We start from the raw sequence: 16,918 nt of genomic DNA on the forward strand, positions 1-16,918 counted from the left end.
TCTCTACTCAAACTACTTTACCGGGGACATTCTACGTTGTTCACATAACTTGCTGATATTCCTGTTTGTTTTTGAGCCACCACCAAGCCAACACGGCCTTTCGGGTGCCTCTCTGAACAAAGGAATCATGGGCAAGCCAGTTAAGGTGTGTGTGACTGCTTCTTTGCGTGTGTATGGAGAAAGGAGAGCGTGTGCGCGAAGTGGCGGCCAAAAAACTGACAATCAACGCTCTTTTTCCCCTTAGGCGACGGGCAAGGAGCTCAAGGCCAAGCAGGCGGCCACCAAGCTGGAGAAGAAGAAGGTGTGTTATGGGGTGTTTGTGAAATGTAAAAGACAGGCCGGCGGCCTTCGGAGCCTGGTTTCGAGCCGCCGACAACGCGGGTTGCGAGAGTGTCACTGACGGCGGCCGTCCCTTCCTTATTTCGACGCAGCCCGAGCCTGAGTCTGACTCTGATGAGGAGTCCGATGACTCTGACGACTCTGACGACGCTCCGGCTGTGAAGAAGGCGGCCCCTGCCAAGGTGTGCATCTTAACTGTTTTTTCCGCGAGGCCATTTCCGGCTGCACATGTATACTACTGGACGTGGTGGTAGCATGAGGGGCTCTAAACATAGTTTGCCTGCCTGGGTTGTCGCTGCGGTAAACATCCGGGCCTAAGGCATATGTCTGGCCTTGCCTTTGCGCACACATACGCATGTAGAGCCAGCTGCATCAGCAGCGGCATAACATGGATGTTGGCGGAGCGCTCTTCGGGCCCTCTTCCTCATTTCGCCGTTGCATGGCCGCCTCCTTCCGTGTAGGCGCCTGCCAAGAAGGAGGAGTCGTCCGACGACTCGGACGACGACGACGACAGCGACGATGACAGCGACGACGAGCCCCCGAAGAAGGCGGCTCCCGCCGCCAAGGCCGCTGCCAAGGTGCGAACCCGGGCTGCAGCCGGCGCCACTGTGACCGTCGCCGGGGGCGCCGCCGCCGCCACGCCCCATGCGAGCCTCACCCCGTGCACCATCGCCTTCTCCGCTTCGCTTCTAGTCTTGCAATGGCCCGCTGCTCCATGCAACCGTCCGGGGAAGGGTAGCGGCGTGGCGCCTCCGCTAGGGTTTGCAACACCCCTCCCCACTTCCCTACCCCCCGACAAAGCATTACTAACTCCCAACGCCCCTGCCCCTCCCCTCCAATTCTTTCTTCTCATCACAGAAGGCCGCCGACAGCGACGACGATGACGACAGCGATGACGATGATGACAGCGACGATGAGCCCCCCGCTAAGAAGGGCAAGCCCGCTGCCGCCCCCGCCGCCGCCGCCAAGAAGGCCCCTGCCAAGAAGGAGGTAGGTTAAGGCGGGCCGTGGCACACTGAATTGGCGTGTGTGTGTTGGTGTTGCAGTCACTGCCGATAGTAAGGATACGCGACCCCAGGCCAAGCAGTAACGTGCAAGACGCTAGCCGCTTCGGGGCCAGGCATTGTCTGGATGTTATCGTCATGTGCAGAGTACTCACGCGCCCCTATCTTGTGGCTCTCACGCGGCATCCCACAACAGGAGTCGTCCGACGACGACGACGATGACGGTGAGAGCAGTGATGGGGGGCGGGGATGAAGCGGAAGGGTAGAAGAAGGGGGGAATGGGACGGGAGCAGAGGGCCAGGGGCCAGGGCTGCAAGCCATGCACAAGAGAGTGGGGAGGTTTCGTCGGCGGGCAGGCGGGAGGCATGGAGTGACTTGCATGAGAGGCGCGAGGCAGGCGGGGGCAGCTGGGGCGGAAGAGGAATCTTTGCCGTCCTGGCAGGGCTCTACTCGCCACACCTACTGGCGACATTCACCCATCACGTCCTCTCGACACTCCCATTCCGTACGGTTGTTGATCCTCCTCTGCCTCCCGCTCCTCTCCTCCTGTTCTTCTCTCCGCAGACGAGAGCGACGACGATGACAGCGAGGAGGAGGCGCCCAAGAAGAAGGCCGCCGCCCCCGCCGCCGCCAAGAAGGCCGCCGCCAAGGACGACAGCGATGATGACGAGGAGGACAGCGATGACGGTGGGTGCAGGGAGCGGTGGAAGGGGCCGGGAGGGGCGCTACCGGCGACAGATCGGTGGTGGCAGTAGCGGTGAAGGAGTGCCTTGTCAGGATTGCAGAGCTGACGGCTGGCATGATGGCCAGCTACCACGCTGCCACCCAAACCACCCCTAAATATCCCTTGCCTCAACCCGCTCACCTTGTGTTTGGCCCCTTTTCCAATCCCCACTTCTGCGACTTGCAGACGACGATGATGAGGACATGGAGGAGGCCAAGCCCGCCGCCGCCAAGCGCAAGGCGGACGACGACGAGGAGGAGGAGGCTGAGGAGGAGGAGCCCGTCATCAAGAAGAAGCAGCGCCTGGACGTGAACGGTGCCGCCGCCGCCACCAACGGCGGCGCCGCCGCCGGCGAGTCGGTCACCGTGTTTGTCGGCAACCTGAGCTGGTCCGCATCGGAGGACGACATCAAGAAGCACTTCAAGGACTGCGGCAAGATTGTGTCGGTGCGCATCGGCATGGACGCCGCCACCGGCCGCTCCAAGGGCTACGCCCACGTCGACTTCGAGTCGGCAGACCAGGCCCAGAAGGCTACCAGCAAGGCCGGCTCGGAGCTGGGCGGACGCAACATTAAGGTGGAGGTGGCGCAGGCGCGCGCGCCGCGCGAGAGCTACGGCGCCGCTGGCAACGGCGGCGGCGACGAGGAGGGCACGACTGTGTTCATCAAGGGCTTCGACGTCAACTTCGGCAGCGAGGACGACGTGAGTGCGCGGGGGGGGGGGGCAGTGGGAGCGAGGATAACATAGGATAAGGAAAGAGTTGGGGAGCCGGCGTCTGACAGGCCAACAAGCAGGTGACACATCGAGCTCGACTGCTCCTGCGCTAAACGCATGACACCGCAATGTCCACAGATCCGCGGCGCGTTTGAGGAGGCGTTCAAGGAGTGCGGCGAGATCAAGTCGATCCGCCTGCCCTCGGACCGCGAGGCGGGCGTGCTCAAGGGCTTCGCCTACATCGAGTTCGACAGCGTGGAGGCCAAGGTATGTGTGTGTGTGTGTGTGTGTGTGCGGGGGGGTTGTGATGCGGGATTTTAGGGGATGGAGGCGATTGTGATGGCACATTGCGCGCGTGGGGGACGGCGGCCGGCCTGGTTTGAGCGCGCAGCACTAGGTGTGGGGGCAGGACGTGACGGGTGCAGTACAAATCTCAGCCTCTGACCGGCGCACTTGTTGTGCCTTGTCCTTCCTTCCTTGCAGAACAAGGCCGGCGAGTACGACGGCTCGGAGGTTGCGGGCGGCTACATCAAGGTGGACGTCAACGTGCAGCGCCGCGACAGCAGCGGTGGCCGCGGCGGCTTCGGCGGCCGTGGTGGCGGCCGTGGCGGCTTCGGCGGGCGTGACGGCGGCCGTGGTGGCGGCCGCGGCTTCGGCGGCCGTGGCGGTGGCCGTGGCTTTGGCGGCCGCGATGGCGGCCGTGGCGGTGGCCGTGGCTTCGGAGGTCGCGACGGCGGCCGCGGCCGCGGGAGAGGAGGTCGGGACGGTGGCCGCGGCGGCATGCGGATTGACACCTCTGCCGGGTCTGGCAAGAAGATGTCGTTCGACGATTAAACCATTCGTCGGAAGCGCACGTGCTAGGTCGGGTCTGCAAGCCAGGGCACGCGCCAGGCTGAATACACGTTCCCTAGTTCGTGGCGGGCTACCTTGTCTGCGTGCTGGTTGTTTTGTCATGTGGTGGTGGGTTGTGTTTTGTTTGGCAAGTGGTGGATGTAATCGTATTAGGACACCAGAACGCGCTCCGGGCATTGGCGGCGGAAACGCCGCCGCTGATGGTGTGGGTTTGCTGAAGACGGCTTCCGTTGGCTGAGCGCCGCGTGCTGCGCGGACCGTGCTCAGTCGCTGTTATGTAGGATTCGCTGTTGTCTTCTGACGATGCTTTGTGTGGCACGCATGCGCTTTAGCTACCGCCCCTGGTCTGGTGCGCCGGGGCGGACGCGCGCGTATGTGGGGACCTTTTCTCCGGCTGTGGTGAGAGGCGTTCGTGAGACCTGATGCATTCCAACGGACTCGGGAAATGTTGGCGAGAGGGGAAGAGCTGAGCCGGAACGTTGAGCGTCGAGGCAAAGATTTTGCAGGCAAAGGACTTGGTGTGATGTCGACACTGGCACGCACAGACCGTAACTGCTTGGTAGGGTTAACTTCCGCGAGCCCATTGGTGTCCCACTGGAACACAGCATCTTAAGGGACAGAAGCTGTGTCCCGCAGAGCACACCTGCCACTGAGCGCCTCAACCGTGGGAGTGGAGCGTGGCGCGAACGGGCGGCGAAGGCAAGGACGCCACGCACAACGACAGCAAAGATACGTTGGCATGGGAGGGCTGGAGCATCTCCCACTGCGTGTCGCTGCCATGTGTCGGACGAGGGGTGATGACAGCGTTCGAACGCGCAACTCAGCCTTTACCGCAGCCAGCGTAGCGTCATCCGACCATTGGCCCGTGGAACCCTGGACGCAATCTCATTACACGGCTCATCATCAACGCTTCGTCCGTCTCAGCTTTGTTGTGACCGGGCGACGCGCCCGTCGGTGCACACGTGCGCCGTTCTTGGCTCCAGTGCATCCCGTCATTAGCGAGAATGCCCTTCGCACCCCGCCCCCCGCTCCGGCCCCTGACACTGACAAATCACCGTGTACGCTGTCGCATGCAGCCAGCCCCTGTCCGCCACCAGACCCCGCGACTGCAGCCTTCGCGCACACACCAAACGCATTCGCACTTGTGCAGCACATTGCTGTTTCCAAAACCCCACGCACACACGTGACCTGACCCATACGGCACACAGTCTGTCTACAAGCACGGCCTTTAATCTACCCGATCCGATCGCCCGAGCCCCAGCTGAACACCGCAAAGGTCGGCCGGCACAGGCATGGCCGACGCATTCTTTTTCCCACGCCCCGGCAACGTGCTTTGGGCTGGAACATGTCGCCAGCCTACCACACGCCGCACAGCTCTTGTCTTTTAGATGGCTTGATACGACGATAGTATGGCAAACATGCGCAGCGGCAATGGCACCGGCGCAATACTGAAGCTAGAGCACTCCTAGAGCCACAAACGACCCGGCCCGCAGATTGCAGGGCATATGGCTCCCACAGGCTGCGGGACCCGGGTAATGTCTACACCACTAATCTCATTTACCAGGCCACAGGGAATTGATTTAAATAGCAAGCCCTGACATGCCTGACACGCGTACCTTCGGGGCGCAGCCATTGATAAAATTGCCCTTGCCTGACACTTGCATCTTGCAAAGAATTCAACCTGTGCTAACATAACGGTGCACTCCGATCTTCGCCCAATCTTTCTCAAGTGGCCTGCCCTGCTTCCCGCCTGGTATGTCCCCCCAGCTACACTACCCTGCCTCACCAGCTCCATGCCGCAACCGTGTCCCAATGGGTACCGTGCGTGGCATTCAGAGCAGCAAAATGATACCAAGGCAACACGCCCTGCCAACATAAGGCCTCCATGCCTTTCTAATAATCACCTGAAAGAAGAAATAATCTGGGCTCAGGCCCTCGAGTTGCTCAGAAGCGGGTGATAACGCACGCGCCGCGTGCCCTCTGCCGCCACAGCCGCGGCACCCCCGGCCGCCAGCACGCGGCCCGGCACGGCCTCAACCCGGCTGCCCACCGCCCTGCCCACACCATCGCTACCAGCCACGCCCGTCGCTGCCAGCACACCCCAAGGGGCCGCGGCCGCCTCCGCGGTCGTTGGCATCGTCACCGTGGCCGCCTCCGGCGCCGCCCGTGTCGCCGTCACCGCCGCCCGCACCGCGCGGCGCAGCTCCGCCGCGCCGGCGCAGCCGCCCAGCTGCTCCCACACGGTCGGCAGGTCGGTGTGCGGCACCAGGGCCGCGGGGCGGTGCAGCAGCGCCTCTTCCACCACCAGCACGCGCACGGCGCCGGGCTCCACGCCGCACGCCGCCGCCAGCGTGTCGCGCGCGGCGGCGCGGCGGCCCGGCGGCGTGCCGGCGCAGGTGAGGAGCACGGGCACCAGCGGGCAGGTGTCGGCGTGCGCCCTCAGGGCAGCCATGTCCTTGGTGCGCAGCGCCCGCAGCGGGTCGCGGCAGGAGCCCACCACCACCACCGCCTCCCAGCCGGCGGCAGCAGCTGCCGCCGCCGCTGGCGCGGCGGGCAGCGTCAGCGCTGGCGGCGGCTGCGCCGCCGCCGCTGTCGCCTGCAGCTGCGCTGCGGCGGCTGAGGCAGCGGCCAGAGCGGCGGCGCCGGCTGCACCGGCGGGACCAGCTGCCGCCAGCGGTTGCGCGCCCGTGCGGCGGAACGCCTGTGCGTTGGAAGAGCAGGAGTCCCGACATGTTAATAGGCCGTTTGCACAACAAATGAAACATCCGGGGTGCCGAGATACAGTCGGCACGGCATTAGGATGCCCGTACAGCCGTTGGCATTACCGGTACGCACGCGTCGCAAGGCGGCCCGCACCTGCAGGCCCATGATGGGCAGTCGGCCCAGCATGCCCACCAGCGCCACCGGCCGCATCAGCGCGCCCACCACACCGCCCACCAGCGCCCGCCACCACACGCCGCGGTGCAGCAGCAGCTGCCGCCGCAGGCCCTCCGTCACCCGCCGCATCGCCACCACCGGCGCCAGCCCCGCCACCGGCGGCTGCCCGGCCAGCGGCGCCGCCGCCACTGCGGCGGCAGGCACAGCCTCCACAGCCACCGGCGCAACGGCGCCCCGGCCTGTGGAGCCCTTGGGCTGCGGCTTGCCAGGATAATTCTGTGGCATCTGCCGCACCTGCGCCTGCAGCGGCTGTAGCGGCCGCAGTAGTCCGACAGCGGGCCTGGCGGCAGTAGCAATGGCTGCCGCCGCTGCTGCCGCCGCGGGCGGCTGCAGCGGCTCCAGCATTGCGTTGCAGAACTCCAGGCCCTCCGCCGCCAGCGCCGGCGGCAGCGGCAGCACGGCGCGGCCCGAGCCGCGGCTGAGCGAGCCCAGCAGCTGCGAGCGCAGGTGCGCTAGCGGCGTGGCGGCCCGAGCCGAGGGCGGCGCCACGGCGGCGGCGTCAACCACCGGCGGCGCCGTCAGCGGCTGCTGCTTGACGACGCGCCGGCCGGCGGCCTGCGCGCCCCAGCGCTGCGGTGCAGCGGGCTGCGGGTCCATGGGCATGGCCGGCGCCGCGCTGCCGGCTGCGGACGCCGACGGCCGCCACCAGAGCACCCAGCCGCGGCCCAGGGCCTTGCCGGCACCGCCAGCGCCGCCACGCGCCTGCGTGTTGTTGCCACCGCTGCCGCTGCCGCTGCCCGGCCGCGGGGTGCCGCCCGGCGCGATGCCGGGGCTGGCCGCCGGCGCTGCGCCGAACCGCAGCACCCACCGCGGCGCCGCCGCGCCGGCACCCGCCACGGGCCCGGCGAGTCGGGACGGAGGCCGCGGCGGCGCGGGCGACGCACCCGGATACTTGGGCGGCAGCGGCCCGGGCGGGCCCGCCGCCACGCCGGCTCCGGTCACCAATGAGGACGTGCCAGTACCGTTGGACACGGACACCGGTGCCGCCGCCGCCACCAGCTCCGGTGCGCGCAGGACCGGGAAGCGCCCGCCCAACATGAGCGGCCGAGGCGATGACGCCTGCGCCAGGCGGCCACCCGCCGCCGCCGTCGTCGATGGTGCTTGCACGCCGCCGTGCGCGCCGGTCAGCACCGACGAGCCCACCACCGTTGTGGCCATGGCGGCGGCAAGGGTGGCGGCGGCCGCCGCCGCGGTGGCGGCCGCAATCGTTGCCTCGCTGCCCGCCACCGCGGACGCCGCTGCTGCGGCGGTGGCCGCGACGGTGGCGGCAACGCTGACTGCCATGTTGCTCACAACGGCGGCGCTGCCGTCGTGGGTAGGCGCCGTTGCGGCGCCCAGCGCGCCAGCCAGCATCGCCGCGGCGCCCACCGCCGTCGCCACGCCGGTCGTGCCAGCCACGATGGCGGCCGCGGCGCCGACCGCGGCCGCGGCGAAGGTCGGCCGCAGCCCCGACTCCAGCTGCCAGCGGCCGAGCGCGGGCAGCACCTCGGCCCATGCGCGCAGCGAGGCAGCCAGCTGCGGCGGCAGCGGCAGCGGCACACGGGCCTGCTGCCCGGCAGTGCCGGCGTCACCGGACGTGACGGCACCGGAAGCGCCTTGCCTGCTGCCCAGAGCGCTTGCGCGCTGTTTGCGCGCGGCGAGCAGGGGCAGGCGCGCGATGCGGCCCGCCGCCGCCGGCTCTGAACTGGCGGCTAGCAACTGCGCGGCCGCCTCCTCGGCCGCCCGCTCCGCCACGCCCGCGGCACCCGCAAGGCCGGCCGCCACCTGCTGCAGCTGCTGCTGCTGCTCCCCGCGCCGTTGCGACTTGGTGCGCAGCAGGCTGCCGGAGAACTGCAGCGCCGTCTGCACCAGGCCGGGGCGCGGCCGCGGCCGCGGCGGCAGCCCCGCGGCGTAGTAGGCGGCAGCCACGGCCGCCGCCGGCCGCAGCGGCGCGTCGCCGGGCGCGTCGGCGCACACGACCCGGGTGCGGTCATAGCCGCGGGGCGCGGGGCCGTAAGGGCCCACGCCAATGACGCCATCGTCGCCCTGCGGCGAGTGCGGCCAGCCCAGCGTGCCCGCCAGGATGGCCGCAAGCGCCGCCGCCACCGTGTTCTCCGCCGCCGCGTCCACCTGCGCCTCCAGCGCGCCCGCAGCCGACGCCGCCGAGCTAACTGCAGGAGCACCGACGGCATCAGCAGCGCAGGCGGCCTGCTGCCTGCCGGCGCGGCCCGCCCGGAACGGCAGGCGCACACCCCACACCGGGGCCGCGGCGGCGCCGCCGCCGGGCACGGCGCCGGCCTCGGCGCTGGCTGCCGCGCCAGCCGCCCGCGCCGGCCGCGACCACGCCAGCGGCAGCGCCAGCCAGGGCAGACCGAACAGGCCGGCGCCGGCGGCGGCAACGCCCATCGCCTCGCTCTCGCCGCGGCCCGCCACGGCCAGCGCCGCCGGCGCCGCTAGCGCGGCCTGCACGAGGGAGGCGGCGTAGGGCGAGGTGCCCAGGATGGCGACACGGTGCCGCGCCACGCCCACGCGCACGTCGGCGACGGCGTGGAAGTCGGAGCGCGCGCTGACGGCCAGGTGCGCGTCGCCGCGCAGGCTGCCGTCCAGCAGGCCGGCGGCGATCGAGCGCGGCAGCGTCACGCGCAGCAGCAGGCGGCTAGGCATCGCCGCGTCGGCCGGCACCTCCACGCCCTCGCCCTCCTCCTCGCTCGAGCTGCCGTTGGCAGCAGCAGAAGCAGCAGTAGCGCCGCCTTCGGCAGCGGCCGCGGCTCCGCCGCGGCCGCCCCGGCCGCGGCCCCAGCGGCGCCAGGGCATGCCGCGCGCGAGGCCCAGGCCCAGCCCGGGCGCCGCAGCCGTGGCAGCGGCCGCGGCTGCAGCCGCGGCGTCCGCTGGGCGCAGGTAGCGGCGGATGAGGCTTCCGGTGAAGTGGTGCAGCGTGTTGCTGATGAGGGAGACCGGGTGCAGCGGCGGCGGGTTGGCGGCCGGCGTGTAGGGCTGCGCATACAGCACCTGAACCACCTCGCACGGCACCTCCGTGCTCGTCGTGGTACTCATGCCGGTCTCGGGCGCGGCGGGCACGTGCGCCGGCTGCTCTGGGGTGGCCGGCGCGGCTGCGCTGTGCGAGTGAGGAGCCGCCGGCGACGCGGCATCGGCGGGTGCCGCAGAGAGCTCCGAAGGAGTTTGCGAGGTAGCAGCCAGCGAGCCAGACGCCATTGCGGCGGGAGCTGCCACAGATGCGCCAGCCGCGACGTTCACGGCGCTGGCGCCTGCGCTGCTGTTGCTGCTGCTGCTGCGCACGAGCGAGACGGAGACCTTGCGACAGTACTGCAGGTTGGCGCCCTCCAGCTCCAGCTCCAACTGCACCGGCTCGTCAGCGGTACCGGCGGCTGCGCCGCGGCTGCGGGCGCTGCGGCTGCGGCCCCGTCCGGCCGGGTGGCCAGCACCGTCCGCCGCCGCGCCGCCCAGCATCCACCGCAGCAGGTTGGGCTGCGGCTGCCGAGGCGAAGCCGAGGAGGGCGGCGTGAGTGACGGCGCCGGCGCAGCGGCCATGGGCTCGGCAGCAGCGTCGGCAGGCGCGGCGGCGCGCCCCGGCGAGACGTGAGTGGACGCAGCCGGCGCGGAGCGTGCGCGGCCGCCCGCCCACCAGCTGCCGCCTTTGACCGTACTCACAGCAGCTCCAGCCGTTGCAGCGGTTGCAGGGGCGCCCATGGCGGGCGTGCTGGCGGAGGGCTGCACCAGGTGGCCCTCCGTGCCGGCGGCGGCGTGCGCCTGTGTCTGCGCCTGATGGGTCTGCGCCTGGTGGGCCCGTGTCTGCGGCTGGTGGGTCTGCGGCTGCGGCTGGGCTTCCTCGGCGGCCTCGGGCTCGGGCTCGCAGGGCAGGATGCCGCGCAGCGAGGCGCGATGCACCGCAATGCGCGGCACCAGCGAGTCGATCAGCTGCACAGCGCGCGGCGCCGGCGCCCCCAGCACAGTGGAATGGGCCGCCGACCCCGCACCGGCTCCGCGAGGGGGGGCGGTGTTGGTGTTGCTGCTGCTGGCGAGTTGCTCGAGTGAAGCCAGGGCCTCCGCCGCGCCGTCCATGGACATCTCGGACGGGCAGTCGGCCGGGCCGGTGGCGGCGGTGGCGCGCTTGCACATGCTGCGTACCAGGTCCAGGTGCCGCTGCCTGTCAGACCGCAAGCGCGGGGAAGGGCAGCACAGGCCGTTCTGGTGTCAGTTCTGGAGACGTACAGGGCGCCGTCTGGCCAATGATGCAGGCGTCACACCTTCTGTACAGTAAGACAGCTACCTCGGCTTTCGGTCCCCTTCGAAAACGGCCAGCCAGCCAGCAGCGTAGCCTTACCTGTACGCGAGCATGCGGTGGTGTGAGAACAGGCCGCGCGCGCCGTCGGGCGCCTCCGCGGGCTGCGGCTGCTGCTGCGAGGCGCGCTCGCGCTGCTGGCGGCGCTCCAGCTGCTCGGGACTGAGCGCGCCGTCCTCTGTGATGAACCACTGCTCGCCGAAGGTGTGGTAGCGGGAAACCTGTGGGGTGTTTGCGCAGCGGCGCGAAAAGATATGCGTAAGCGACCACAAACAAGAGACGCAGGGCTTTACACCGTTGCACTGCAGACTACTGCAAGCGCTTATATATTGATAATAACGATACACTCGTTGCGCGTAACTCACCGGCAGCAGGGCCTTGGGCAGCGGGATGCGCGCTTTGGCGGCAAGGTGCCGCAGGCGCCGGATCGCGCGCCGCCGCTTGAGTGCCAGCCGCACGCCCCAGCTGCCGCCCGCGCCGCCGCCGTACAATGCCTGCCGCTGCGCCGCCTCCAGCCCATCCGAGTCACTGCCGCTGCCCTCGCCGCCAAGGCCGCCGCCGGCGGCGGCGCCGTGGCTGGCGGCCGCCGCCGCGGCCAGCGCCGCCACGCCGCCGGGCGCCGCGGCGGCCTCCAGCGCATCGGGCCCGGGCGCCAGGATCTCCTCCATGGCCGCGCCGGCCTGCTCCTCATCCAGGCTCTCGGTGTGGGTCAGCCGCGCCAGGCCAGCTGCCGCGGATTGCAGGCCAGTGAGGCTGCTGCTGCGACTGACCGGCAGCGACAGGCTGCGGCGCGCCAGGGGCGTGCCGCTGCCGCCACTGCCATCAACGCTCGAGGTCCAGGGGCTCCACACGCCGCTGCCGGCAGTGCCCAGCAGGCTGCCGCTGCCGGCGCTGCCCAGCAGGCTGCCACTGCCGGTGCTGGCAAGGCTGGCGGTGCTGCCGACGCTCGAAGAAGACTCCACACGCGGCAGCCCGCCGTTCTCCACCTGCAGCTGCTCCCGCTGGCGCAGTGCCGCTGCCGCCAGCGGTCTGCCGGCGCCGCTGCCAGCGCTCTCGGCATCGCTGACCCCAGCGGCCACGTCACCTGATGCCGATGCCGATGCCGATGCCGACGGCGACGACGGCGACGATGAGGGCGTGGGCGTGCGCGCCTGCGAGAAGCTGATCAGCCTCACCAACTGGTCCTCAGGCAGGTAGTAGGAGGCGAAGTGGTCAGCCCAGCCGGCGTTGGCCACCATCTCCGCCAGCGCCGCATTGCCCACCGCCGGCGTGGCGAAGGCGATGCAGCGCACGCGCGGCCGCGGCCAGTCCGGCAGCTCGCGCAGCAGCCGCAGCGTGCACAGCTTCGCGACGGCGCCTGCGCGGACGGAAACAGCAGGGCGCATGCAACCACGTCAGCGGCAAGGCCAGCAATTTGCTGACCTATGTATATACCCAAACGGCCTCTCCACTGGGAACAGAGCCACGTACAGCCGACTCCCGCCTGCTCACTCCCGCGTCCTCACTGCCGCCTCCTCACTCCCGCCTCCTCGCTCCCGCCTCCTCACCTCCCAGCGAGTGGCCGCACAGCACCAGCCGCAGCCCCCTGCTGACCGCCAGCTCGTACAGCTGCTCCACGTGGATGGCGCGGGCGCGCTCCAGGAAGCCGCGGTGCGCCGCCGGGATGGACGACTGCGCGTCAGGGGCACACAGGGGGCAGCAACATCAATAATATAATAATTATGGCGCAATTATCGAATGCCGCAACCGTGAACAACTCTTAGGCCAGCTACGAGAACGCACACACGACCCCCACCACGACGCCCCTGCCGCTGCCTTTGCGCCTGCCGCCTGCCTCTGCGGTAAGCGGCTGCGCCTTCTCTCCGCCTCCCGGCACCCACCGCGTCCGCCGCCAGCGCCGCCGACTCGGCCCACACGGGCGTGTGCAGCAGGTTGGCGTCCGCCAGCAGGTCCTCCCAGCGCTTGGTGCCCATGAAGGCCACCACCAGCGAGGTGGGCGTGGTGGCGATCATGTAGTGCTGCGGGATGTCGGACAGCGTGATCTGCAGCGACTCCAGCTGGATCCAGCCTGGAGGAGGAGGAGGCGGGGGAGGAGGAGGAGGAGGCAGGGAAAAGGGGGTTGCGGGGTTCGGCAACGGGAGTCGGGAGACGAAGAGATGTGCGCCGGGTATGGGGATGCCGTTGCGTTCGGGGAACGCAAGAGGATGGCTTATACGACAGGAGACGTGGGAGGGTTTGCAAGGAAGGCTGGGAGGAGTGGATTGGTCGGGGAGTCGCAGTGCATGGCCGGCAGGCCCGCACACGGCACGTGCGCGTTTCGGAAGCGCGGCATCCCCCTGCGGCGCATTCACGGCGCCGCAGCCCTGGCAACAGGCCGTCGTACACCCGAGACGATAAATTATTGCACGCATCGTCCATGCACCCACACCCCTGACGCCTGACGGCTTTCAGGCAGCCTGCTGCGCGCCGAGGGCGTGAACCTCTGCACGTACCGGGCGGGAAAGCTGAAGCAAACTCCGACACCTTCGCCGCCACTGCTACGTGCCCGATGCCCTCCACCTTCTTGTAGACGCATTCGCTCATGATTAGAGCGGCAAGCACGTCGGACAAGTCCTCCGGCGACTTGCATCTGAGCGATGCAGCTGCCTCCAGCAATCCTGAAGCCTCCGTGGCTGTGTTTGCGGGGCCATGCGAAAAGGCCGGTGTCAATTCTGCCAGCCTTGATGCATCAAGCGTGGCAGCCGTCGCTGTGCGCGACGAGCGCGTCCGTCGCTGTGGTGCACGGTGAAGGCGCTGGCCATTGCGACGCCCCGTCGCCTGTGCAGATGCTGCATTGTCCGCAGTGTCCCGGGATGAGTCGTGGAAGCGCTTGCTTATTGAGGTCTGGGCCTTCAATGACGCCATAATCAACTATCCAAGCCCCTCGCAACCTCCATGCTCCTGCTCCCAGTCCTAATAGAACAAGTGAGTAATGTTATAGCGCCTTGTTACAAAAACGTTGCGTCGTTGTGGCGTCGAGGTGCCCCGAATATTGGGTATATAGTTATCGCGAGCGACGCTTGCAATGCTGTCGTTAAAAGTTCATATGCGCCTTGAGCACTGTCCGCGACTTCATTGGGAGACCCTGCTTGGAAGGGCCAACTCTGGCTCAGAAGTTGCACCCATGGTCGGGTTCCATTTCTCCAGCCGTCCAGGAACTTCCTATGAGCGCAACCTGGACTTTTGCCGCAACCAAGTAGCTTAAAGCTCAAATGTATACGGCTAAGGCATTTTGACGCGCACGGTTGCTTGTATCTACAGTTCTTTTCGCGCCATCCTGACAGCTCGAGTATCCTGGGCTGGATGGCCGTGCGAAGGCGCTAACCTGTGGATTCAAACCTTAGGACATTCACGTAGATGTCATCCTGCGCGGACGCGGAGCATGACGCGCGCCCGGCGAAGAGGTCACGGCAGGTGAGCAGCGGCGCAGCGCTTAGGGGCCGCACCTGCCCTGAACAGGATGACGGGCCTTCCACTCCTGCCGGCTAAGGGCGCAGCGTGAAGGCGTCAAGGCACGCGAGGGGCCTGACTAGCAAAAGCCGTGTAGCACCGTGTTGGAGGGCTTGTGCCGGCGCCCCGTCCCTTCCTCACACAGCTGTCGGCGCCCTTTGGCGCCTACCCACCCACCCCAGGCGCCCGGAAAGGCGTCGGCGCGTGACGCCGAGGCAGCACGTGCGCGCGACCTAGCGGCGCGTGAGGACGCGGTCGCCGCGCGCGAAGCGGCTCTCTCAGCGCGGGAGGCGGCCGCTACCGCACGGGAGCTCGCGGCGTCGGCTCGCGAGACGGCTGTGGTGATGCGAGAGGAAGCCCTGGAGGCACGGGAGGTGGAGGCAGCAACACGGGAGGAGGAGGCGGCGCGGCGGGAGGACGGCGCAAGCAGCCGGGAGGACACGGCTGCCATGCGTGAGGGGGCGGCCGCGGCGCGGGAGCACGCAGCACGGGCACGGGAGCGGGAAGCCGCCGCGCGGGAGGAGGCGGCGCGGGCGCGCATCGCGGCGGCGGAGGCGTTGGAACGCGCGGCGACGCTAAAGGAGCAGCAGGCGGCGCGGGTGGGGTGTGCTCCGGAGCGGTTACCATTTGAGGTGCCGGTCCCGCGCGGGCCCACGCCTTCAGCGCGGCAACTGCCGGCGGGGCCCCGGCATCTCCTCGAGGTGCCCAGGGCACGAGATGCCCCGGACCGAAGGTCGGCGGCACCGGCAGCACCGCACAACGACAGCAGCGGCACGGCGCCCGGCTCGGGGCCAACAGCGCTACCAGCGGCAACGCACGCGGCGCCTGGCGTAGGCGGTACGGGCGCGGTGCTGGCTGGACCGGTGGCAGCCGCCCATGCGGACGCGTTGCATCAGGGCCAGCAGGTGGGTGGCGGTGGACTTATTGCAAACTCTTTTGACGGTGCCCTGCATTGGGTACGGTTCTTGCAACTCCTTTGAATATCCATGCACACACGCACGGCATCAACCCTCGTCCGTTTTGCTTTGCCAATGCATGCGCAGGTGGAGGACAGCGAACGGGAGCTGGGCCCTGGCGAGCTGGGGAGCGATGGCGATGTGAACATGGAGCCACTGGGTGGGTCGGGGCATGACGGGTCGGATGACTCGGCATCCGGTTCGCCGCTGGCCGCGGGGACGCCGCCGCTCCTGAGTCCACCGGGCTCGGTCCTGCTACCGCACCTGCAGCAACAGCAGCAGGAGCAGCAACAGGAGCAGCAGCAGCAAGAGCAGGAGCAGCAGGTCGAGCGCCGGCAAGAGCCGCTGTCGCGGCATCAAGCCCTGCTTGCGGATGCCGGCGCTGCGGCGGCAGCCGAACTCACGCATGCAACGCAGCCCGCACAAGCGGAGATCGCGACAGTTGCAGCGGGGACGGCAGTCGCGGGGGCTGCAACGGCAACAGGGTCCTCGGCTACAGGTGCTGCGGCAGCCCCCGCCAGGCCGCCCAGCTCCTCCGGACTCGGCCGAGCAGCACGCGGGGGGCGAGCACCGCCACTGCCTGACAGCTCCGCACCACCGCCAACAGCCGGCGCTCCGCCGCCGGCCGCTCCTGCGCCACCGCAGCAGCCCGCAACAGGGGGACAGGCTGCGCAGCATGGGGCTCCCAGAGCAGGATCCGCTGCCGCTATCGCCGCCGCGGCCGTTGCCGCGGTCACTGCCGCCGCCGCCGGCAGGGCACCAGGGCCGGCTGCTACCGCGGCAGCCCCCGGGCCGGCCGCAGCCGCGGGACCTGCTCCTGCTCCGGAGCCGGTGTGGGGTCGGGAACAGAACGCGGTGCTGCTGGAGCTGCTGCCGAAGAAGGGCATGGGGTCGGCGGCTCTGCAGGAGGTGCATGAACGGCTGGGCGGGCGCTTTGGCCTGGACGTGATTACCAAGAGGGCGCGGGCATTGATGGCCCTCATGTTGGAGGAGGCCACTGGCTAAGGAGTGAGGAGGGAGGGAGCTGCAGCAAACGGCTTGGATTGGTGTGTGGGATGGGGGAAAGGTGGTGAGCAGATCTGCGAAGAGGCGGGCAGCGGGGGAGCGTGAAGCTGGGCCTGGAGGGTCAGCTGTTCTTGAGTCTTGCTTTGCGTCAGGCTGTGAGGCTGTGTTGAGGTGTGTACTGGGTGATTGTGCATTTTGCGCGCGGGTTTGTTGGCTTGATAGTGTCTCGCGTGCGCAGGACTGAAGCCGTTTGAATGGATGTGGGGGCCAGGCTGCCCACAGTTGCAGCAGGAAACAGGTCACCCCATGGGAGGAGCAAAATTATTCCTAGCCTAGTGGGTTAGGTCCTGGGTCGGGCGACACCAGTGGCACACCAACGGCACAGCTTCAGTCGTGGCCGGTCGTTGATGTTGGGTGTGTAGTGCTGACACCTACGCCTTCTGTACATATGTTATAGGTAAAGTGCATACGGCACGAATGTCTGTGTTGTGGCGGGCGGGCGCGTGGCACCCGTTTACAAAACACTGAGACTGTACTGTGCTCTCGACGCCGTGTGTGGGCACTAGAAGGTTTGTACACAGCAGGCATAGTAGCTGAAATTCTCGAAGCTTGATCGCTAC

General features: G+C 68.5%; 3 protein-coding genes across 3 annotated transcripts; 2 read left to right on the forward strand and 1 right to left on the reverse strand.

Moving 5' to 3' along the window:
• The first annotated feature begins 31 nt into the window (after positions 1-31).
• Positions 32-4,257, forward strand: CHLRE_06g275100v5 (uncharacterized protein). The gene is made up of 10 exons (XM_043062999.1): positions 32-145; positions 245-301; positions 432-521; positions 801-917; positions 1,198-1,329; positions 1,540-1,567; positions 1,908-2,030; positions 2,254-2,768; positions 2,919-3,047; positions 3,264-4,257. The coding sequence occupies exons 1-10, from the start codon at positions 128-130 to the stop codon at positions 3,612-3,614; spliced, it is 1,560 nt and encodes a 519-aa protein (XP_042923705.1). The 5' UTR covers positions 32-127; the 3' UTR covers positions 3,615-4,257.
• A 92-nt stretch (positions 4,258-4,349) lies between these two features.
• On the reverse strand, positions 4,350-13,925 carry CHLRE_06g275150v5 (uncharacterized protein). Its single transcript, XM_043063000.1, has 7 exons — positions 13,341-13,925; positions 12,729-12,916; positions 12,396-12,519; positions 11,214-12,205; positions 10,891-11,069; positions 6,489-10,713; positions 4,350-6,333 (listed from the first exon to the last, which is right to left on the reverse strand). Exons 1-7 carry the CDS (start codon positions 13,429-13,431, stop codon positions 5,560-5,562), a joined length of 6,573 nt encoding a protein of 2,190 aa, XP_042923706.1. The 5' UTR covers positions 13,432-13,925; the 3' UTR covers positions 4,350-5,559.
• A 120-nt stretch (positions 13,926-14,045) lies between these two features.
• CHLRE_06g275200v5 (uncharacterized protein) lies at positions 14,046-16,917 on the forward strand. The gene is made up of 3 exons (XM_001696397.3): positions 14,046-14,301; positions 14,520-15,242; positions 15,381-16,917. Exons 1-3 carry the CDS (start codon positions 14,245-14,247, stop codon positions 16,296-16,298), a joined length of 1,698 nt encoding a protein of 565 aa, XP_001696449.1. The 5' UTR covers positions 14,046-14,244; the 3' UTR covers positions 16,299-16,917.
• Position 16,918: the final 1 nt, after the last annotated feature.

This window comes from Chlamydomonas reinhardtii, chromosome 6 (genome assembly GCF_000002595.2).
Source record: "Chlamydomonas reinhardtii strain CC-503 cw92 mt+ chromosome 6, whole genome shotgun sequence".
In the NCBI taxonomy this organism is placed as follows: domain Eukaryota; kingdom Viridiplantae; phylum Chlorophyta; class Chlorophyceae; order Chlamydomonadales; family Chlamydomonadaceae; genus Chlamydomonas; species Chlamydomonas reinhardtii.